This window comes from Labeo rohita, chromosome 2, assembly GCF_022985175.1.
Source record: "Labeo rohita strain BAU-BD-2019 chromosome 2, IGBB_LRoh.1.0, whole genome shotgun sequence".
Classification (NCBI taxonomy): domain Eukaryota; kingdom Metazoa; phylum Chordata; class Actinopteri; order Cypriniformes; family Cyprinidae; genus Labeo; species Labeo rohita.
The window spans coordinates 34,397,220-34,422,957 of record NC_066870.1 but is presented as its reverse complement, the minus strand read 5'-3'; the positions used below and the strand labels follow the sequence as shown (position 1 = coordinate 34,422,957).

Below are 25,738 nucleotides of genomic sequence, written 5' to 3'. Positions count from 1 at the left end.
ATAGAAACATTTACGTAACTTTTTATATTATTAAAAACACTCGCATACATTAAGATACATTAACATACAAATACATTTATATATAAATTCCTATTAACACATAAGAGGTGGTTCTTTGTTCTAGCAATAACACAAAATATATTATTATATTTATTCATATTATTATTAAATGTTAGTTAATTTATAAGATATACCATTTTATAGGCTAAATTCTTTTTCATATATTATTTTTTAACAGTTTCACCGTGCACTCACAAGAAAAAAAGCTCTCCTTTATTCGGTTATTAACGTCTGTTTCAATGATAAGAGTTAATACTACTGTAATTCAGTTAGAACTGATTGTTATTAAAGTATATTATAAACAATATTATATAATATTAGAAATTCTTATAAATATAATTATAAAACTCATGACAGAAACATTTACTTATTACATCTAACTTATATTTATAATAACATTAAGATAAGATACATTTTATATTTTATAATTATAATGTTCTTTGTTCTAACAATTAAAAAAATATATATTAAAATATATTCATATTATTATTAAACATCAGAGTCCCTAATTTAGAAGATATACCATTTTATAGCCTAAGTTTTTTTCCCCATATTTTATTATTTAACAATTTCACTTTGCACTCATACACACGAAAAAAAAATCTCTCCTGTATTCAGTAGAATAATTGTAAGGTTATAATGTATGTTTATTAAACTCTTATTGAAGACAAGAGTTCATTCTACCGTAACTCAGTTTAAGCTGAAGGTTACTAAATATATATATGATTAAATATAAAATCTACATTTATAAGCAATATTATGTCATATTGGAAATTAGTATAAATTTTATAAAGCTTTTATGATATAAACAATACATAGACAACTTTTTTTTTTTAGACAAAAGGTAGTCAGTAACGGGGATTTACACAATACCATTTCAACTAAAAATAGAAAACTCTTCATTTACAGGACAACAGCATTTTAGGGACCTGAGGGCGCAAACTTTTGAAATGAGTTTAAAAATGTAAATTAGTGACGTCATTTGTATGCATATTACGGTTTAGTCTATCCACCTTATTCTTCAACGCAAAAGTAAGCCTATGGGCGAGATTTCCAGTTCTTTAGCCGCTATAGGAAAATAAGGAGATGAATAACAACATGCAGTAAATGGTAAAACTGTTTGCACTACAATCCAGTGTGTTCATAATTAAGATAATACATTAAAATAATATGGTAAGACTAAGAACACAACCAATTTGCAATAGCTGTTCTGTACAGCTAAAAATAGCTGGACGCAGATGAGACCAGAAGCTAAACCCATAAATTTTACAAATGGCCACGCCTGCTCTTATGCAAAAATAAGATGAATAGGTTTGTGCAAGCATGTAGTGTTTCTTTACAAAGTTGATCTGTGTGAACAGTGATTGTCGTCCGTATGCAAATATTTTTAAAGATGCAAAAGAAAACTTTCATTTTTAGTACAACATTGTTGTGTAAATATACCCATAGTTTGTGTATTTCTTCATCACCAGTAAATCTTAAAATGCCATCCAGTGACACAAAACCTGAGATATGACTAGACTGGAGCAAAAAAATAGCATCTCACTGCTGAGTGTTCTGTAATCACTCCATTCCAGCTCGAGTCAATGCTTTTCTTTTCACATTCACACATTCAGAGGTGAGAGAAACCTGCTCAAAGAGATCACTGACCAAGTGTAAACACAGACAGATATAGTTTTCCACCTTTATTTAAAATGAAAATATACAATGTTCTCTTAACCCTGCACAATTTTATAACAAAACATACAATCACAAATAGATTAGGCAGGAAAATACTGATTCAAAGAAGCATTTTCTTTCTGAAACACCTTCTAAAACACGTGATTGTCATAAATTTCGATTTGAGGTCTAACAATGTTTACCAGGGACTATTAGAGGCACAAACAAGGTTTTCTGTGACATATAAGACATTCTACCCATAATAAAATATTATCTTTAAGTGTAGTGTAAGCAACATCAGAATGCATGCAGGATGTCGAGAGTATAGTACTATAGTAGGAAGGAGCTTAGAGAAAACAGTGAAACCTTGAACCAGCATCCCTCACCTGAATCACAATGACATTTATACGTCACAAAAGCTGGTCACACTGGTTCCTTTCGGGATTAAACAACTGGATTACATGAGATCAGATTTGCTGACTAATGCAAATGTAATCAGACAAGTAAAAGAGAAAAAAGGCACATTGAACGCGCAGGATCATTAGCTGCTAAAATCTTTCTTTCTGAACATCAAACTTGCTTTCCTTACAGTCGTTGACCTATGAGTGCCGATTATGATGCACAACATTAAACAAAATGCTTTCCGTCAGCTCTGATTTTCTACTTGTACTACAGTAACGTGCAGCCTGATCCCAGTTTTCATGATTCCCTCATCAAGATTCTAGGCGGGAAAGAAATCTGAAATAAAATCTGATCCAAAATGCTAGATAAACCAGTCCAATCTCTACTTTTGGCATGTTGTTCAAAATACAATCTAAAACTACTAAACATGACTATCATTCTAAGATTGTCCTTAAAAAGAAAAAAAAAAATGGAGGTATGTAATTGCATATTAGAGAGCTGCTGTTTACTTTTGTTGCTTAACTACAACTTGAAATTTGCAGCTATTATAGACTGTATTTTGAAAATCAAAAACTACTCTATAAACAGTTGAACAATATTGTTATTGCAATAAAAAGACTAAAATTCACAAATACACAGGTACAGGAATCATGTAAACATTTGTTTGGTACGGTTTATACAAGGCAACGAATTTCAATTGTCAGCACTTTAGACAAGAATGCTTTTTTTGTTCTGAACATGTTGAATATTATTATTAGATAACTTGTACAGTAAGACTACAGTAGACGTACCTTTCCCTGAGAAATAGAAACTGAACCGGGGTCAGAGGTTAGAGGAACTTCAGATTTTCCTCTTTGAGGAAGTGAAACCCATTAAAGCTATAATAATGCACAAGACAAACACAAAGACAGAATTACAAAAGTGGTTCACACACTTAGTTTCCCTTTTCAAGAACTGAACATCAATGTCAAGCTCTAATATCTGTAAGTTGAGGTTGTGGTTGTGCATGTGCTACCACAGAGATTGATGACAACAGTTCTCAAAAACACAAGTACAGTCAGAAGTGGATTTATAAAGGCTCCCTTTCCAAAAAAAAAAAAAAAAAGAGTGAGGGATGGTATCATGCGGAAAAAGAAAAGTAAAAATGTCTGTTGTGTGCATAAACACAAACTGGTACTTCTGGTTCATCAAACAGCTGGATTTACCTCATTTACATATGCATTTAATAACAGAATTTGCAAGCAGGAAGTGATTGCTTAAAGAAATAGTTTTATTTTCACACCCTCATGTCATTCAAAACCATGTAACTCTTCAATATAATGAAACTGGATGTGTTTGGAACAACATGACGGTGAGAAAATTTCTATTTTTGAGTAAACTATCCCTTGTTGATGCTCATGCAAAGACACCGTTTTATTTTTTTGTTTTGTTGCTATTCAGCTCTGAACTAATTATTAATGCTCAGTTAAAGTGCATTTAGAGGGAAAGTTCACCCAAAATTGTCATCATTTACTGACCCTCCACTTGTCCCAGACCTGTACGATTTTCTTTCGATATTTTGAAGAATATTGGTAACCAGCTGACGATAGCCATTGACCTCCATAGTATTTTGTCCATACTACGGAAGTCAATGGCTACCGTTACGATGATATTTTGCAGAATTGATGTTAACCCAACAGTTGACGGTAGCCATTGACTTCCATTTTTTTTTTTCCATACTGTGGAAGTCAATCAAGAAAATATTTTGAAAAATTTTGATAATCAAACAGTTGACGGTAGCCATTGACTTCCATAGTATTTTTTCCATATTGTGGAAGTCAATCAAGACGATATTTTGAAGAACATTGGTAACCAGACAGTTGACGGTAGCCATTGACTTCAATAGTATTTTTTTTCCATACTGTGGAAGTAAATCAAGAAGATATTTTGAAGAATGTTGGACACCCAACAGTTGACGGTAGCCACTGACTTACGTAGAACTTTTTCCACACTATGGAAGTCAATGGCTACCGTCAATAATATATTTTGAAGAATATTGGTAACCAAACAGCTGACGGTAGCCATTGACTTCTGTAGTATTTTTCCATAATATGGAAGTCAATGGCTACCGTCAAGAAGATATTTTGAAGAACGTTTGTAACCAAACAGTTGATAGTAGCCACTGACTTCTGTACTATTTCTTCTATACTATGGAAGTCAATGGCTACCGTCAAGAAGATATTTTGCAGAATCTTGGTAACCCAACAGTTGACGGTAGCCATTGACTTCCGTAGTGTTTTTTCCATACTATGGAAGTCAATGACTACCATCAAGAAGAAATTCTGAAGAACTTTGGTAACCAAACAGTTGACGGTAGTCACTGATTTCCATAGTAATCAGCTGTTTGGTTACCAACCTGTAAAAAAAAAAAATCATACAGATTTGGAACAACGAAAAGGTGAGTAAATGATGACAGAGCGTTAATTTTTGGGTGGGAAATACAACAAACCCTGTATAACTAAAGCCAATGGGAAAGGGTTAGTTAATAATATCAATTTAATAATAACAACATTCATAACTACATGAAGTGAAATAATTTATTTTCAAACACACTGAGCTTTGCGCCATTCAAAAAGAGCTGAGCTGTGATTGTCAAATGCTAGGCAGCATTTTGAACTGTTATACACAAATGTGGCCACTAGAGGTCAGTGATTACCAACAAAACACACTTCTTTGTAGCAGGAGACTGTATGAAAATGAAAATAAAATCCATTTGACCCTAGAATGAACACTCCCAAAACAGATTTATCTTTGACATACTTCTCAAAGATGTTTATTGTACTTTAGGGAATGCTAGTGTTTCCTAAAACGAGGAAAACGCTGGACCTGAACCTTAAGTAACATAATAACCCAGACTCATACTGTACATGATCCAACATCTCTTTCAGGAGGTCAAAGTGCTCATAGTGAGGCCACAGATTGTCCCCTTTTCCCTGTCTGTACCTGACATTTCACTTCCTCTTCCTGTTTTGCGTGTTGGATCAGTGCCGCAGAGGCACCATCACCTCTACGTAGTTACAGGGGAACAATCCGCTCTGGCCGCGCAGGGTTCCCTCGAACCAGTTCTCGTCTATCTGATTGGTCAGCGTGATGACGTCGCCCTCGTAGAAGCCAAGCTCTCCGTCGTTCTCCGGCTCAAAGTCATACAAAGCCTTGCAGCACGGCTGATCTGTCGCTATGGAGACAGAAGAATGCATGAGAATAGAGAGGATAAAAGGTGAAGATGCACAGAGAGAGAAAGGAGGAGGAAAGGTAAATAGAGAGAGAGAAGAACAACTATTAGAGGAGAGATTATTTGAAGTAGACATGAGGAACATTAAATGAAAAGGGCTTTTATTTAATGGCTACTTTGAACAAATACGGTAATATTATGTACATTATGTTAATGTATGCTATTTTTATTTTAATATATTGCATGAAGTTTTTTTAATTCTAGCAATATACATTAAGTAATCTGAATAACTGAATTAATATAATAAAGAAATCCTAGGTTAATAGATTAGGTTAATACATTTTAACAAATGAAATTACCAAAATTTAAACACATTTAGTTAAAATATATTAAATGTAATAAATAATAAAAGACATTTTTAAAACACTGATGTGTCATTTTGATATTTCTAGCAGTAAACATAAGAAATTTTAACAAGTAAATCGCCATAATAATGAATTTCTAAAAGAAAAAAAATTAAATAGTAGATTGTATTAAAAAAAAACAAAATATTTTAATTAAATTAATTTGTAAAATTACAAATAACACTTATTTTAGGGCTGTCAAGCGATTAATTGCATACAAAATAAAAGTTTGAGTTTGCCTAATATACGTGTGTGCACTGTGTGTAATTATTACAAGTACATGTATTTATTATAATTTTTATATATTATAATATTTTATATTATTTGTGTGTATTTATATATTCATAATAATTACACAGAACACACACAAATATTAGGCAAACTCAAACTTATTTTGTATGTGATTAATTGTGATTAATCGTTTGACAGCCCTATTTTATTTTAAACAATATTACATTTCAGAATAATTACTTATACTAAAATAAAAATACACTATAATCAGTGTTGGTTTATAAAAGATGTTTTCTTCAATAATCTTGGCAGTAGAGTTAAACACTTTTATAATGTAGTCAAAACTAAAAATATGATGCATTAACAGCTGATGTATTTAAATCTAGCTTTATCCATATTGTATTAATATTGGTGCTGTCAAGATTAATTGTGATTAATCGCATCCAAAATAAAAGTTTTTGTTTACATGATATGTGTGTACACTGTGTAAATTTATTATGTATATATGTAAATGCACACACATACAGTATATATTTTGAAGATATTTCCATGTATTTCCATGTATATATTTACATTCATATAATTGATATTAAAATATTTTTAATATACAATTACAAAATATTTTTCTTAAATATATACATGTATGTTTATATATACACACAATAAATACACACAGTACACACACATATATTATGTTAACAAAAACGCATTATTTTGGATGCGATTAATCATGATTAATTGTTTGACATCCCTAATTATGTTAGACAATAGTGCATCTAATCTAATAGTTTGCTCTCTAACGAATTTAGGATTGGTGCCTTTATTAAAGAAGAAGAAGAAAAAAAAAAAGACAGTCATTTGTATTCAACTTGTGCAAAAGCCTAATGAAATTATATTGTGTTTTTAATGAAAATTAACATACAGCAATACACATTTATGCACATGCACTGCAGTCTTCATGCAAAAGCGTGCCTCGCTTTAATAAAGAAAGTTAAACATGCACAGTAAACAAAGAAAACGGACAGTTCCGCCACCTCCAAACATGCAAGTCCCAAAAGAATCAATATTAGCTTTTAAGCAATCCAACCCCAGCGCATGCTAGACAACACTTATTGAAAGCTTCAAATGAAACCACATTAATGCTAAAAATCAAACATTAGCATTAATGCATTGGAATCACTGTTACGCATATGCTGCCTATGTAGTGTGTTCTGAATCAGTCACTTATTAAGTTCCATTTAGGTTAGGATGCCGTCTTAGAAAACACCCCATGTAGACACCAGACAGCGAGGCGGTTCATTTGGTTAAAAAAACAGCTTGTTTGTGTATGTGTGAGATCTTCCAGTTCTTAAACTGTTCATGCAGGGTTTAATAAATAACTCATTTTTGAGCTAAATGAGCTAAACAAGCTCCCCGGTGGATAATTCAACATGTGGCAGATGGAGCACGTGTTTGATTAATCTTATGAGGGGGAAACTAAGCATGTCACACTCACAGAGCATCTCATACACATGAGTGATCTGTCTGTGCTCATTACGTGTTTGTTCTATGTGTGAGTGCATTTAGCGTTTTCAGTAACATTTGAAGCTGGAAAGAAAATCTAGCATAGAGAATAAAAGCCCTTCACCATGCCGAGCGTGTGTTTGTGTGTGACTCACAATTGCGTTTTTGGCGTGAAGATGTCCTGTTAAAGGAGGGGGCTGCTGACGTCAAAGAAAGAGAAACAACAGTCAGTCTTTGTGTGTGGCTCCAAACAGTCTTTCACAATGACTCCTCACAAACACGCATGATACGCTCATCTTCACACATGCTATGTAGACTGCTTTAGCAGGATGTACACTGTGAATTTTCTTTAAACACTTACCAAAACGTGCTGTATGCAACACTGCAACACAATATCTTACAATGCAACGCTTCAGTGTTGTTATTGTTAACTGGAGCGAATTAGAAACGTTACCGTGGTAACTAACTGAAATAAACACGCTGAAGATGAAGTACTAAAATTACAAAAAGAAAGAAAACTGAAATAAAAATAAAAGCTAAATGGAAAAATTATTCAAAACATTATATTTTAAAAATATTAGATTAAAAACTTACAGAAACATAAATAAGTAATGGTGCCTTGGACACTAATTGAAATAACTTTAAGTTAATAAGTACTAATACTATAAATAAAATACAGCTGCAAGCATGATGAAGAGCTAAGGAGCCGTCTTTAATTACTCGGTAAAGACCAAGATTCTCCAAACCGACTTTAGTTTTAACCTTGCTTAAACACACCTGTCTGTAATTAAGGAGCCCTGAACACACTGATTAACTGGCTCAGGTGTGTTTGATTAGGGTTGAAGCTGAACTCTGCAGTTTGGTAGCTCTCCAGGAGCAGGGTTGGAGACCCTTGTTAAAGACGTTTGTTGCAGCATTTTACTACAAAACTCAAAAAGGCAAATGCCTCAAAAAGGCAGACATAGGGATAAAAATTAGGGTTTGAATCTTTTGATTTTTGAAGAAATGTTCTTCTTTTTTTACCAGGAGGCGGTGCTGTGCCAAAACTACTCATGTGCCCTCAGGTCATGCTTGTTATAACACATACCAAGTTTGGTCAGAATCCTCCAAAGCAGGGGTGCTCCAACCCTGACCAAACACACCTGAACCAGCTAATTAGGATCTTAAGGAGCACTTGATAATTACAGACAGGTATGTTTGATTAGGGTTGGAACTAAACTCTCCAGGAACAGGGTTGGGCACCCCTGCTCCAAAGCATTGTGGAGATATAGTTTAATATCCATTTTTGCATGAACTTAATCAAATTAGTTCATGTGTTTTACAAAAATGGTTTGGTATTTCAAAAAGCTTTGATAACTTTTTGCCAGAATGCTCTGAAGATGATCTGAGCCAATTTTGTTGAATATTGGACAAACTGTTTAGGACGAGTTAAAAAAAGTAGGTGTTTTATTTTTTTTTTTAAAAAAATAGAATCTTATAGAAGCGATTCTATAAGATTCATAACAATATGCTGAAGTGTTTGTAAAATGCAGTATTTTACTACAAAATTTGAAATGGTCCATGCTCAAAATGGCTGACGTAGGAAAATTGGGTATCAGTTGATTTGCTATGGTGCTCCAAAGACATGTTAACCTGCTTTACGAGAATGGTTTGGTCTGTCAGAAATCTTTTGATAGCTTTTTGCCAACATTGTCTGAAGATGATCTGAGCCAATTTCGGTGAAAATCGGACCAATCATCTAGGACAAGTTTTGAAAAAGTAGATTATCTGCAGAACTCACAATTATGAAAAATTTTGACCTGTACAATTTTAAATTTTTGTTTGCATTCAACTCGGGAATCGGCCAAAGAATCACAGGGGAAGGTTTTTAGATCTTACAATTCAAAAGTTCTTAGCAGAAACATAAGTGCAAAGTTTACCTGTTGGTGGTGCTAGAAAGTGGTGCTACAGAGTTTGAGTTACAGACTCCAAAATTGCTGTGGTTAATGATGAGACTGTCCTCTATCAGTGTGCCAAATTTCATAACTTTCCGGCAAGCAGTTCAATGGGCTGCCATAGACTTCCAGAGCAAAATAAGAAAATAAATATTTAATGGTGTGTACTGCGTGCTGAGTAATGTCTGGGCCTGAAAACTGAAAAATGCTTAACGTAAAGTAGTTAATTATTTCTTTCAGCATATAAATAAACTTTACAAGAAATAAGCATTGTAGTCAGTAAACACTGGCTTTGCTATGTCTAAAGCTCACTTCAGTTTATTGTAGATCATTAGATTTGACTGTATTGTATCTTGGAAGGCAGCTCAAAACCTCAGACAGTCTGTTTCCATTATACACTAACTCAAAACACTGTTTAGTAAGTCACTGACTGTCTAGGCAGCCAGACTGGCGAAGGTTTTGGAAAGCCAGCATTTTAAATGACCAAGTGTTATACAGTATACACTCTGTACAGCATGCAGTGTTCCATTCGGAACATGTGTCAGCTAATCAATTGCGTTGTCTTGTCTCATCTCCGTGGAAACTAGACACTGTATGAGAACAAACTCAGTCTGTCTAGTGCAGCATGCGGAAATCTGATGAATTTCTTATTAAATAAATTCGATGAATGTGACCTATTAGACTGATTTCCATTAACCCTTGATTAAAAAAAATTTTCAGAAGGAAAAGCTGTAATGTGTGAGCCAAAAGATCATTTAGGAAGACTATTGGACTAAGACTAAGGAAGACGCCTAAAACAAGTAATGGCTTTTGCGGTTTCATTACCATTCACACTGATAAAATCTAATTAAAATCAAATCTAGGTGCATGTGTTGGAACACATTATTTCTGCTGCTGATTCATTTTTTTTAATGATTCAAGTAAGAGTTTGTTTCTTCATTGGAACAGTTTTGGAGAAATTACAGTCACTTGTTAACCAATGGATCCACCAATGGAAGCATTATTATGGGTTATGGACTTTAGTTGGAAGCAACCATTTTAAGCTCAAAATGTTTTAGTGATGGATTCGTTTCTTACAAACACACAGCTTTTTACATCACAAGATGTTAAAGGAGAAGTCCACTTCCAAAACAAAGATTCACATATAATGTACTCACCCCCTTGTCGTCCAAGATGTTCATGTCTTTCTTTCTTCAGTCGTAAAGAAATCATGTTTTTTGAAGAAAACATTTCTGCATTTGGATGACAAGGGGGTGAGTAAATTATTTGCAAATTGTTGTTCTGGAAGTGGACTTCTCCTTTAATTGATGAACTGGAAATGTGTGGATTACTTGTGGATTAATGTGATGTTTTTACAGGTGTCAGCTTTTTGGACTCTCATTCTGACAGCACCCATTCACTGCAGAGGATCCATTGGTGAGCAAGTGATGTAATGTTAAATTTCTCCAAATCTATTCTGATGAAGAAACAAACTCCTCTACTACATCTTGGACAGCCTGAGAGTGAGTAAACTTTCAGAAAACATAAATTTTTGGGTGAATTACTCCTTAAAGCCTTATGTAAATGAACAGGGTGAGCTCACCTGCGGACGAGTACGAGGGTGGCGCAGCCGGCGGACTCCAGCTTCCGTTCGAGTCTTCCGCCTCCAAGGAATCAAAACTGGGTTTGGACACAGGCATCCGTTTCTGGCGCGGCTGAGATTGGGCCTTGTTTACTCTGTAGAGCACACACGCAAACATGAATACAAATGCATGCAAACACAAACACACACAGGCTGCACAGGTAAACCATCAGGAGAAAGGACTGGACTATAAATATATTTAATCAAAAAATGAATTTATTATATACAGAACACTTGAAGTATAGTGGAGATGCTGTAAGTTATGCTTTTGCATTCTATTTGTAACAGCATAGAACAAAAACACCCATCCAAATTTCTCCAATTATGTTCCAGAGAAGAATGTCAAACAGGTTTGGACATGACAAATACAGTATTTATGTGATAAAGACTGATAAAGATACAATGGATGTTCATCTCTAACCTTTCTCTCATACTCTGTGCCAGCTCTTCCAGGACCTCCATAGACTGTCTGTGAAACTGCAGCTGAGATTCGACCAAAGCTGCGAGCTGACTCACCTGCTCCACCTACAAACACACATACAACACACAATCGCTGTCTCAGAATAAAGTGCTGTGCTCTGTAAGCTGCTTCTTTTATGCTTCACTGTGTCTGATTTTGCATCTCTATTTCTGCTGCATCACGAGGGCTTAGACTTTCAGGAAATGCATCTCAGTAACCAAATGTATTTTTCTTTTAGCACTGGTAAACAGTTTGTTCTTGTTTTTTTGCATAAACCTCTCTACATTTTGCTAAATTATTTCTGATATGACACAGGTCACTGTATGCTCCTGTGGCTTTCCACCAGGGTTATTACAGAAATTAAAACTAGAACTGAAATTAAACTTTCTAAAATAAAACTGAAAAACTGAAATAAAACTTTTTTTTAATTCAGCAAACTACAACTATAACTAAAATCAAAATGAATAGAAACTATATAGACATTGTATTTAAAAAACAAAAAACTATTACATATTACAAAAATGCAACAACAAAAATGTAAATAATAATGGAAAAATAAAAACTGATTTAAAATAATAAAAAAACCCTACAATTTCCACAGTATTCCACATCACAACACAATGTTAAAACTAACACTGGATCATACTGAAGATTTTAAAGTACAATTATATGCAAACATTTTAAAATATGTTCCTGAAAACAGTTGAAAGGAGCTTTAACGAATAATGTCATGTGCATTTTTTAAGATGCAATATGCAAAATGCAGTAAGTATTCTAATATTTATGAATGCCATGATGCCATGTATTTGCATGGTACACTACCAATCAAAAGTTTCTGAACAGTAAAATGTATTAACTTTTTTAAAGAGTTTTCTTCTGCTCACCAGGTCTGCATTTATTTGATCAAAAATACAGCAAAAAAATAAAAAATAAAAAATAAAAAATTCCATCCACTTGATCCTTCAGAAATCATTCTAATAGGCTGATTTGCTGTTCAAGAAACATTCTTTTATTTTTATAATTATTATCAATATTTAAAACAGTTGAGTAAATGTTTTTTTTCACGATTCTTTGATGAATAGAAAGATCCAAAGATCAGCACTTATCTGAAATAAAAAGCTTTTGTAAATTTATACACTATACCATTCAAAAGCTTGGAACCAGTATCTTTTCTTTTCTTTTTTTCTGAATTACAGAAATTAGTACTTTAGCAAGGATGCTTTAAATTGATCAAAAGTGATGATAAGGACATTTATAATGTTACAAAAGATTTCTATTTCAGCTATATGAAACTAGAAACCTGAAAAAAATTCTACTCGGCTGTTTTTCAACGTAATAATAATAAATATTTTTTTGTGCAGCAAATCAGAACATTATAATTATTTCTGAAGAATCATGTGATGTAATGATGCTAAAAATTCAGCTTTGAAATCACAGGTATAAATTACATTTTAAAATATATTCAAATAGAAAGCTGGTATTTTAATAGTAAAAATATTTCACAATATTACTGCTTTTGCTGTGTTTTGGACCATCTTGGTGACCAGAAGAGAATTCTTTTAAAAAAAAAAACAAAAAAAAAAAAACATTACAAATCTTATTGTTTATAAACTTTTGACTGGTAGTGTACATACATGGCAAATTTTGTTAGCACACATCAGTGAGCTTATTTAATTACAGGCCTGCATTTAAGACCAATGTAGCAAATAATCAGAAACAACCTGAAGTTTTCACAGTCTCTGGCCAGCAGTCCTGTGTCGATAAAACAGACTGATAAATGTGTTGGCTCAGCAGGCTGTCTGGAAAATATCCAGCACTCATTGATGTGCATCACTGTAGCAACAGTACAATTATATGACTCTCCCTGATCCTGGACTATAAAAACTTTCCAATAGGGGGTCATTTGATTTGAATTTTAGTGCCGTTCACTCAGGCAAGCATCACTGTTACTATTACTGAAAGAATCTAAGCAACCAAAACAATTACATAGTAGAATTTAGTGTATTTTATTTTTGATCATTTTGAGATTTGTTTGTAACGTTTTACGAAATGGAAAGACAAAGTTTCAACACATCGTCACCTCAACATTTTAAATGCTGTTTTGGCAGGTGCTTTTTACACAAGCGATTTGTGACAGCTAAAAATAAACCACATCCTAAGTGGCAAGAATGCCACCAAAGCACAAGATCCATATATCAATAATTAAAAGAAGGTGCTCAGAGACTCTAATAGGCTGTAGTGAGCTTACGTCAGTATCCAGAAGGTTTTGCATGCTGGTTTCAGCTGCATCTTTGATCTCTTCGAACTTCTCTGCCGCTAGCCTGAGCTCCTCATCAGGAATCTTCCCCTGACGCTTTTTCTTATAGTCGTAATCCAGTCGACGGCCCTCCAGTTTCTTCAGATGATGCTGAGAAAGAACCAGAGCATATTATTATCACTAACAGCCCTGAATCACAATATTAGCTAATGAGTTACAGTATATATATTTAATCAATACTCTGATTGGAATTTAGAGTGCAATTGATTTCAGTTTTCCACCTGGATGTCTTTCAAGTCCTTGTCGACTATAGTTTGAAAAGGGTCGATGAAGTTCTGTTTGACATCAATGTCTAGAGAGTCTTTCACTTCTGCCAGTCTCTTCATAGCCTCTCCCATCTCCACTAAAGCACCGCCTACAGATCAGGTGGAGAAGACACACAAAAATGTTATGTAAAAATTAAAACCATTTCCCATTGTTTTTGGTAATTGCTGATAAGAAAGAACACTCCTCTCACCAAAGTTGGTGTCCTCTCCCATGTCTCGGCCGTATTTGAGCATACACTCTCCTAGAAGGCCTTCTGCCTGTGGGTAACCTGGGCTTTTCACCTGCCCACGCATTTTAGACACGGTGTTCACCATGGTCAGCCTCGCTCTTGATGCTGCAGTACAAGACAGAGAGTAAAGTACAGAGCAAAAAATATATATTTTTAATATTTTTGTCTTGTTTTACTTACATCAAGATACATTTACTTTTTGAATCAACTACAGGAATAGTTCATAAATAAGTAGATAAAAAATCATGCTATTCAAGATGTAGATACACTGTAAAAAACAACAACAACAACAACAAAAAAACAATTTGTTGCGTCAACTTAAAATAATTTGTTACCCTGCTGCCTTAAAGGAACACTCCACTTTTTTTTTTGAAAATAAGCTCAATTTCCAACTCCCCTAAGCTATGCTAAGCTATGCTAAAAGTGCTACCGCCAGACCCGGAGATTGGCTAAATGGATTCGAAAATGGTAACACTGTTTAACTCTAGGGGAGTTGGACAATGAGACTATTTTCAAAAAAAGTGGAGTGTTACGTTAAAATTTTAAGTTCAATCAGCTGAAATAAGTTTAGTCAACCTGAAATCTTAAGTTGTACAATTTAGATATTTGAGTTGACTAAACTAAAATTTTGGTTTGTTAAACTTAAAAGCTGGACTTGTTACCCAGCTGCCTTATAATTTTAAGTTGAATCAACTCAAATATAAAAGTTGTCACTTAGTACAACTTAACATTTTAAGCTGACTAATCTTTTTTGAGTTGACTGAACTTAAAATTTTAAAGGCAGCTGGGTAACAAATTATTTTATGCTGACTCAACAAATTGTTTTTTACAGTGTAAGTTCTTAATGAGAACAGATTACATCACTTGCTCACCAATGGATCCTCTGGAGTGAATGGGTGCCGTCAGAATGAGAGTCCAAACAGCTGATAAAAACATTACAATAATCCACAAGTAATCCACACCACTCCAGTCCACCAATTAATGCCTTGTGAATTGAAAAGTTGCATGTTTGCAAGAACAAAAATCTATCAAGTTATTAATTTTAAACTGTCACTTCTGGCAAAAAGTCTATAATCCATAATAACACTTCCTCCAGTTAAAAAAAAAAAAATCCCCTGTTGTCCTCCCACATCAAAATCCACTGGCATATTTGTTTTAGATTGCTTTCGATGGGAAACATATTTCTCTCCTGATTCAGATTAGACCATTTTTACTGAAGAAATCAATATGGAAAGAAGACGCGTTAAACATCTTAAAGATGGATTTGTTTCTTACAAACACACAACATTTCTCTTCACAAGATGTTAACTGATGGATTGGAGTGGTGTGGATTAGTTGTGAATAATTGTGATGTTTTTATTAGCTGTTTGGACTCTCATTATGACGGCACCCATTCACTGCTGAGGATTCATTGGTGAGCAAGTGATATAATGCTACAATTCTCAAACTCTCAAATGCAAATGAAAACTGTATACTGTATATGACTTTAAATTCGGCACATGAGGAATATTTAGTCCATGTTTTCACCTGGGTTAGGCTGCAGGTATTCTGTAGTTTTGCAGAGCACATCTACAATGGCTTTGCTGGTAATGTCCGCCTTCTGTGAAGCACAAATGTCAGAGAACAGGTGTGTGTCTTTACATCATACTGTCACCAGAGGCGGCTCATTAATCGTTCACCTACAGCTCTCACAGACAAAGAAGTGAGACAGACCTGAAACGATCAGCACCGGCCCACACCTACTAAAACAACAGCCATTCAGGAAGCTGACCGATACCAAGTTATATAAGAATATTCCGGGCTCTTTACAACATAAGCTCAACAGACCGTGGCCTGGTGTGGTGTACCACAGAAAATAATGCAAATCATGTGTTTAAACTAGACATATGAGGCTTGTGTTAATGTTAAAGCTCTTACAGGAATTAGGCAGTAAAAATGTCAGTTATGAGTTGTAAAGCTGTTCGAGTAGTCATTCTGAGGTGGGGCTACTTCTCTAGGTGGAGAAACTTCCGGTTAGGCATAACTGACGTACTTTGGGTGGAAGTGGTATTAACCACTTTTTTTTATTCCAATCTAATGTCAAGAACTACTAAAGCCAGTATTGTCAATATGATACTGAAGGAAATGGGTATTTAAAATTATATTTAAAAGACACAGTCAAAAAACATTTAAAAAACAGCAAATTATAAAGCCTTTATGTTTGTTTATCATTTATTAACAACAATTATTTAAACATGAATGTATGTTGTCACTGCTAAGTGGAAGTAGATATAGTTCATGTGCTATATTTTCTAGTTCAATGAATTTGTGTTGGCCTGTCAGTCACATCTTTGTGTTTGTGTAGAGGATGTTTTTAGTTAATTTCATAGTTGAATTACAACTTCCTAAAAGTAGGAAGAAGGATGTCTTGAACATTGGCATCGCAATGTGAATGTTAAAAATGCGTTACCCTCTCAAGGTCTTTGAAGTCTTCATCCAGTTTGGTTCCTTCTGCACCTCCCACCTTCTCACTCATCATCTGAAATGCACAAATGTCAGAATTTTAATAGGCATAATGTGCTTTTTTAATTTAGTGCCATTTTATATCCCCTTAAAGAAAACATCTTGCAAAACTTTTTTAGTATTAAGCTAATAAGAGATAACATCCTTCAGGAAACATGCATGTACACATCTAGTGAGTTTGCATGATAAAGTACTAAAATACCAGAAGCATTCACTGGTTTGCTAAAATGAAAAGAGACAGGCATCAGCTTTCTCTCATGTTGAAGCCTCAGGCTTTCATCTAATTACCTGCTACACTTTCAGTTCACTTTAAAGAATGAGCAGGAAAGAGCAATGCAGTTCGGAATGTAAAGAAGTTAATTTTTCTTTTAATTTGCTGGCTTCTGTGAGAGTGTTCGCATGAGAACCACCTTTGAGACTTCAAATTTTACTTTGTCCCACTATAAAAATGTACAAAACATATTTAGAATGAAATCACATGCTCCTGATTAGTGCTATTTAAGCATCATTAACAATTTTGTTCATAGTTTTTGTTTTCACTTTAATCTGTTAAAGTTTAAATTTTGTGTTATTGTCATTCACTGTCATTAGTTTTTTATGTCTATATAGAGTTCATATATAATTTTTAATATATATATATATTTTTTTTTAACTAGCTGAAATAAAATTTGTATATATTTAATTTTAGTTAGTGTTTATTTTTTTCCAAGTAAAAATGGTTTTAGTTTTATTTTATAACAATAACCTAATATGTTGTGCTTTAGTGCTCATGTGGGTGTTACAGGTTCAAGTCTGTGCATCATTTCCCAATTCCATTCCCTTTATTTCCCTGTTATTTTCATATCACTATCTACTATACTGTACATCCATCTAATTAGAATTAAGAATTAAGAGGTAAAATAACAATTAATAAGAAATAAGTAAAATATAGCTGCAAGCAGCGATTACAGGGGTTCAAGCACTTTAAGGTATTTAGGCACATATGAAAAATGATATTATTTAGCCTGTAACCACCTAAACGAATTATTTAAAAAGCATTTTTGGTAAGACCAGGTAACTTACCATAAAAATATTATGGTTTTTTTTAACCATTATGACTGTTACAGTGCCAGCTGCGGTCCGTTCCCATTAAAACTTTGCATGCTTGAATCACCTGTTGCATGTGCTTAGCAGGTTTCGTGAAGTTTTGAGCTTTCATTTAGGATTTTGGGCAAATTTGGACAGGCCCCTTTTCTAAACGACCCTGTTATAGCTTCCAAAAGGATAATTTTCAACATTTGTTTTGATAATTATTGGCCTAGAGAGTCCAGAGAATTGTACAGCAGTGTTTTTTTTCCCAGATTGAGCAAAAACCTGGGACTAGTTTGCCGTTTTTGATCTCAATCATTTAACAAATGAATTTATTGGCAGCAGTGGTTCTAGAGGCAAAGTTGTCCGGAATGAGGAGTTCTATTGTATGATATGAATATCGTGCACATGTGTGAAAAAACATTTGACGCACAATTGTTTACGCCCTTACGCAAATAGGCACTTTGGACCAAGACCGTGTACGGTGATTTTCATGTTAAAGGAGAAGCCCACTTCCAAAACAAAGATTCACATATAATGTACTCACCCCCTTGTCATCCAAGATGTTCATGTCTTTCTTTCTTCAGTCGTAAAGAAATAATTTCTGCATTTTTCTCCATATAATGTACTGACATGGTGCCCCGATTTTGAACTTCCAAAAGGCAGTTTAAATGTGGCTTCAAACAATCCCAAATGCGGTTGTTTTTAATTTTCATTAAAAAAAAAAAAAAAAAAAAAAAATACTTTTTAATCTCAAACGCTCGTCTTGTCTTTCTCTCCCTGAACTCTGTGTATTCTGACTCAAGACAGTTAAGGTATGTCAAAAAACTCCCTCAACTTCAAAAATCATTTCAAAATCATCCTACATCACTGCAGAAGTTCCAACCCAGTCTTTGCAAAGTGAACATGCAAAGAAGATCAAACATCTTAACAAAAAAGGTAAAACAGCGATATAGCACGATTTCAAAGTTGAGGGAGAAAATGAGATGGGAGTTTTTCTACATGAACCAGAACAAAGAGTCCAGGCAGAGTAAGACAAGACGAGCGTTTGGCATTAAAAAGTATACAAATTGTATTATTTTTATTCAAATAACCGATCATTATGCTAGATAAGACCCTTCTTTCTCGGCTGGGATCGTTTACAACCGCATTTGGGATCGTTTGAAGCCGCATTTACACTGCATTTTGGAAGTTCAAACTTGGGGCACCACATCAGTCAAATATATGGAGAAAAATGATGAAATGTTTTCCTCAAAAAACAATTTCTGTACGACTGGAGAAAGAAAGACATGAACATCTTGGATGGCAAAGGGGTGAGTACATTATATGTAAATCTTTGTTTTGGAAGTGGACAAATGGTTGCGCGGTTATAGCCATTTTTACATTTTTTCCCCCACCAAGTGGCACCACCAAGTGGCAAAGCTCTGTGATTTTCTTTCCTGTGACCTCAGATTGAGCTCTTACATAAGTGTTCTGAGTTTGACAGAGATATCTAATTCTGTTCAGGAGTTATAGGCATTTTACTAAAAGTGCCCCCGCCCCTTTAGAACGTTTTGTCACCCTTTGCAAAGGTGAGTCGAAAGTTCAAGTTTTTTTTTTTTGATAATTATTGATATTCACTCTCCAGAGAATTTTTCTGCACTGGTGTGGTTCCGATCGGGTGAAAAATGAACAAATCTAAGCGTGTGTTTTGCCCGGCGTAAGCCAAGGATTCCAACGACATAAGACACTTAAGCCAGCGTCTAACAGTTTTCATACTTTTGATCATTGTAGCGCCCCCATCAGGCCGATTGGGGCGAGCCTTTGTCGGTCACATTGTCGGTGGTGTGAGTACTACCATCCCTCCAAGTTTCAAGTCTCTATGACTTACGGTTTGGTCTGCGCAATCATTTTTACGTAGAGATTTCTGATCCTTGCCCATTCTAACAATTACAATAGGCTTCAGTGCTATGTGCTTGAACCCCTAAAAAGAATTACAAATGACAGCTGCTAAGGTGATTTTAACTCATTTCTTAGTGGCGACATCAAAAGAGTTTTATTGACTACTAGGTGACAAAGGAAAGTTCAATCACTTAGAGACTTAAAGGCACACTTCTCAGCCTTGCCAAGCAACACTAAAAACGATTGTGTGCAGAAGAGAAAGATGATAATCAAAGGAAATGAAGGAAAATTAAAGGAAAGATTTTCAGTCAGGAATGGACTCTAGGGGCCCCTTTGGAGTTCCCCATCAGAGCTCTTCCTGTTGTTTGTCAATGATACTTCCTGTATGGGGGCACAAGTGCTTTCACACAAAAGCACTCCTCCTTTATGAGCTGAACTCTCTTCAAACACAAACACAGACAGCATGTATGGTGCACTGTATTCAAGCAAACAGGAAGCCTTTTGTTTATCAAGATGATTCTGAAGGAAAATATTTAAACAAAGCCACACAGCACAGCCTGGGTGGCAAGATCCATCAAGCTTATAATTACACTAAAAATATCTTCGTCATCATCATTGCCGATTATTGTCACTGTTTAGTGCTTTAGTAATTATGTCATATTTTTTAACAGAACTAGTTGTGTTTGTGAGAGTTCATTTCGGCAGGTAGCTTTTAAGAGCAATATTCAAAATTCAGATTGTCGCTGTACAGATTTTCACAACTCTTTGACTTTCTCTCACTCTAACCAAATATTAAGCATTGTAAGTCTGTTTGTAAAACACACACCCAATCTTCAGAGAGGAACGCGTGTACATGCGTCTTTGACTGACAGTCCTTCATACTGTGGCTCTATTGTGCGGCTCGGAGTCGCTAGAGGCCTAATATGATTCAGATGGAGGTGTGGACACAGATAATGATCAGACAGTAAATATATGTAAACTTAATAATAAGAGCTAAGATTTAATTAAAAAAAACAAAAACAAAACAATATTTAACCTACAGTGGTGTTTAGCATTGAAAACAGTTTCATAGTGCTGCCTGATTTGCTACAAAAGGGAAGTCATATACTTTGCGATTTGCATATTTATCTCTGCCCTAAAGCGAATCTGACAACTTTGTTTCTAACGTACAGGAACAAAGGCATCGCCTTAACACAATGGGAAATACACAACATACAGTAAGAGCCCATATGGAAACACAGTTCAGTTCAAAGATTGTTATATTGCGATTTAACAATACAAGACATATTGGGTGTAGTAAATACTTCCCCAAAAATAAAAAATAAAAAAGCCCTGCTTGTCAACCTGTATGTGTAATTGCCACCTAAAGCAAAAAAAGAGCAAATGATAAAGAAATCAATGAGGAAGGGATTGAAACACTATGCTGCAAACAGGAATCCAGTCTGACGACTAAACTAAACTACAATGGATTCCTCACACACCTGGAAATCTTTTTGAGTGTAAACACACACACACAAAGCTGGACTTTTCCAAGGCTATCAGGTGAAATCAAAGCAGGGATCTCTAATGCACAGATAATGTGATAACTAGTTTGCAGCTAGAAACAGGTAAAAAGTGGGACAAATAGCAATGCTGGTATCTGCAAAAGGAGTGGCAAACACAAAAGACAGCATACTTGCATTCAGCCTGTACTATTTTTAACTGTATACTGTTGGACATCTTCGGCTCTTAATCTTGCCATTACATATTTAAAGCAATAATTCAGCCAAAAATGAAATGTACTCAACCTCACGCATCAGAACAGATTTGGAGAAATTGAGCATATCACTTGCTCACCAATCAATCCTCAGTAGTGAATGGGTGCCATCAGAAAGAGTCCAAATAGCTGATTAAAAACATCACAACAATCCACAAGTAATCCACACCACTCCAATCCATCAATTAACGCAGTGTGAAGAGAAAATCTGTGTGTTTGTAACAAACAAATCCATCAGGTTTTTAACTTTACAGGGGTCATCGGACGCCCATTTTCCACAAGTTGATATGATTCTTTAGGGTCTTAATGAAAAGTCTATAATATACTTTGGTTAAATTCTCAATGGTTGTGTAAAACAACACCTTTTTTACCTTGCAAAAATCAGCTCTGCAAAAATCATCCTGTTCTGATCGAGTTTGCTTTAAATGTTAATGAGCTCTGCGCGCCCCGCCCCTCTCTTCTCTCTGTGGAGTGACGAGCCTGTTTATTTTAGCCGCATCTAGCCATGTTTAGACGCTGAACTTGCTAACTAGCACGTTATTAGGAAAGTAAGTGAAGCTGGATCACGGATGATTTGCACAAACACAGACGGATATATGTAGATCGGGAGGTGCGTTCCCTTCACAAACAAATGTAATCTACTGCATGTTCAGCTGCTCAGATGTCAGGAGTAAATGACGACCACTATGTTCATTATTACATTCAGCAACACAACACCTCAATCGCTCAATCAGAGATATTCTTGTCTAACTTACATCCCTGCTCTGGCATCGAAACAATGGAGGTTGGACTGTTACAGCTGATCTGAGGTAAGACGCTCATGTCAATCAACTATCGTGGGAGCGGCCTCTGTGGGTGTGACGCCACAACGACTTTGAAAAAGGGGATATTATTTTTACAGATTAATTAAAAACCACTGCATGGATTTTTATCATTATAGGGTAGATTTGTACATACACTGCCAACACACATTAATGTTCAATCAACGCTAGCATCCGCTGACCCCTGAGTCAATTCTGGCCAAAATATTCCATAATCCATAATAACTTCTTCCAGTGAGAGTCCACTCACATCAAATTCCGCCAACATATTTGTGACCCTGGACTACAAAACCAGTCATAAGGGTACATTTTTTTTAAATTGAGGTTTATACATCATCTGAAAGCCAAATAAATAAGCTTTTCATTCATGTATAGAACAATATTTGACTAAGATACAACTATTTGAAAATCTGGAATCTGAGAGTACAAAAAAAAAAAAAAAAAAATTTAAATTGCTATTAAAGTTGTCCAAATTACATTCTTAACCATGCATATTACTAATCAAAAATTAAGTGTTGATATATTTACGGTAGGATATTTACAAAATATCTTCATGGAACATGATCTTTACTTAGTATCCTAATGATTTTTTGGCATAAGATAAAAATCTATAATTTTGAATCTCACAATGTATTTTTGGCTATTGCTACAAATATACCCGTGCTACTCATGAAAAATAACCAGAAGCAACATTTTAAAGTTAAAAACGTCTTGAGCAATTTATTATTATTATTATTTTTTTTTACAAACATGCAGCTTTTTACTTCACAAGACGTTAACTGATGGATGTGAATTACGTGGCGTGAATTACTTGTGGATTATTGTGATGCTTTTATAAGCTGTTTGAACTCTTATTCTGACGGCACCCATTCGCTGCAGAGAATCCATTGCTGAGCAAGCGACGTAAGGCTAAATTTCTCCACATCTGTTTTGGTAGAATCAGTTTGCATGCTTTTTTCTCTCTCTCTCAAGAAATCAGCTTACCACAAATAACCTTTACACAGATTTTACAGGCTTTAAGTAAATAGACAATATGATCCTATTCAACTTCAAACATAAGATCAAGATGGAGCACGCTCTCTCGAAAAGACAAACACAAGCCAAAAAAGGTAAAACAGTTAGTTAATGACTTAGTCTTTACTAACTATGAAAATCAGGAAGTTCTGCATTTTCAACCCTGCAGGCTTTAGTTTTTATTCTTATGAAGCTCATGGACTGCAAGACCTCCCGTCTGACTTTAAGATGCTTGGCCTGACTCTTTCGCAACATGTAGGTGCATGTCAGACTTGTTTTGCTTAAGCAGGTAAAGGAATGTTAGACCGGCCGATGCCAAAAACTTCAACTGAATGTCTGAAATTCCATGTGCAAAAATAAATCTGCGCTGTGTTTGATAAACAGACCTCCTTCTGACTGAATGCACAGCTGTGTTGGAGTAGAAAACATGGATTGAAAGCTAATCCAGCTAAAAAACAAACAAACATACTATTTAAGAACCTCATACAAAATCACTTTCTTTATCTGCCTGGCATAAGCTTAAACCACACATGACTCAATAGTATCTGATGGGTTGTTTATTAACCACACAATAAAATGCAGCAGCATTATTCACACTGAATAGAAAATAAAATGCATTTGGATCAAATCATCTCACTTAAGTCTACTTTCTACAGCATATTACATATATTGCAAACGTTTAGTAAAATAAAACAGAAAAAAACTGTATAAATCATTGTATTACAGTATTTTGTAACAAAGACAAACAAAAATATGTAATGTAAAATGTGCATGACAAAAACGAGAATTATATTTTGCATTACAGCAAAGAAAGTTTGAGAGGGAAATGTGCATAATCATCATGAGTAATATCACATTGCAAAACAATGCTCCACAAATAGGCCTAATTTTGTTTATGCAAAATACTAATTTTTATATTTAACCTCTTGAATGTGACCTAGACATGTTTTTGTATAGTACAGAGAATGAATATGTGTTCTCTGCACAGTACAAATAAACACTTTATGCATCACCTGAAGACCTCAGTGCACACCAGCTGAATGAAGTGAGTAATCTACCAATAAAATACATGTGTTTCCTGCTCAAAACCCACAGTATAAGTTTGAATTCCATCTTAACTGTTGACCACATGTTGGTCTAGATGGTGTGAGCAATGTGTTGAAGTGCTGAATGATTCATGATTCTGCATTAAACCAAGCTGTTAACTCTTTAATAGAATCATATCCTGTAAATATTTATAGCTCTAACTTTATAGACTTAACTTCATCTGTAAATATGTGAGCTTGGTTTAGTCATAAAGTGTTTGTGTTTATGCTCTTTTGCAGTTCTATGGGTGGCACAACAAAATACTAAGTGACACATCTGTGTTTTTCTGCTGCAAAAACAAAGCTTTTACTCTTAAACTTTAGATATACATTTTAAATCTAAAAAATATTAAATATAAACAGAAACTGTGTCTCAAAATCTAATGACATGTCTATTTAAACGCGTTCAAAACGCACATGTGATGACCGAATATGCTGTCCAGGTAGGGCGCTCACTACATTTTGAAACACAGCCATGTATTAACTTTTACTTTACCAGAGCAGAGCAGACCCCGGATGAAATAAATCAAAACAGGTTGAACTGACAAAATAAATGTTACTTTGTAACTTACGATGTATTGTTTGTTTATGTTGTATCTACTCTGTTAGTTTACACTGCTGTACCAGCTGACGTGGAAACACTCACCTGACTCGCTTTATAAAACTGTTTCTTTAGTCCGGCGACTGACATCTTTGCGTCGGATCCTTTCGCTTTAACTAATTTAGGTGTGATTTAATTCACCCTGTGTTTAAAAATAAAACTACAAGCTTCAACAGAGCTGTGAGAAAACTCTCGCAATCACTTCTTCCTGATCTGCCAGAGTTTGAACCTGCTGTGTGCACGTCACACCACATCTAAACAGCGACGCGACGCAACTAGAACGCTCCCATACACGCGTCGCGTATAATAGGAGAATTCTGATTGGTCGGCTAGTTGCCGACGTCAGGATTCCATCGCTCGCATTGTAGGCAGTTTCTAAAGCTTTCAGTACTTTACATGTGACGTTCTTTTGTAATGTGTTTATATTACGTGTTTTATATCACTGTATTGTATTTTCTATCTCTGGCAACAGAAGTTATTATGAAGCGTAACTATCAGATCTGATCTGGGTGCGTCGCGTTGGTTTCAGAGATACAAGCTATACAGCTTCCGGGTTAAACTTTGTCTACCAGTGCGTTACCACATTTTGGCTTAAAACAGTAGTCAGACAGCATTAATTCACTAAATCCATAATAGCTTATTAAAAAGACGCCGTAACAAAAGCTATCCCCTCATACATTATATTATTTTTGATAAACCAGGGTACTGTAAG

The 25,738-nt window shown here is 34.8% G+C and overlaps 1 protein-coding gene across 2 annotated transcripts; it reads right to left on the bottom strand.

Moving 5' to 3' along the window:
• Positions 1 to 1,732: 1,732 nt before the first annotated feature.
• sh3gl1a (SH3-domain GRB2-like 1a) lies at positions 1,733 to 25,317 on the bottom strand. 2 transcript variants are annotated; one of them, XM_051136441.1, is made up of 10 exons: positions 25,072 to 25,317; positions 16,748 to 16,816; positions 15,826 to 15,898; positions 14,260 to 14,403; positions 14,024 to 14,157; positions 13,734 to 13,892; positions 11,447 to 11,550; positions 10,987 to 11,120; positions 7,626 to 7,670; positions 1,733 to 5,335 (listed from the first exon to the last, which is right to left on the bottom strand). In XM_051136441.1, exons 1-10 carry the CDS (start codon positions 25,114 to 25,116, stop codon positions 5,142 to 5,144), a joined length of 1,101 nt encoding a protein of 366 aa, XP_050992398.1. In that variant the 5' UTR covers positions 25,117 to 25,317; the 3' UTR covers positions 1,733 to 5,141. The 2 variants fall into 2 exon arrangements, with proteins under 2 accessions (XP_050992398.1, XP_050992406.1); XM_051136449.1 differs by having other exon boundaries at positions 7,626 to 7,667; positions 25,072 to 25,315.
• Positions 25,318 to 25,738: the final 421 nt, after the last annotated feature.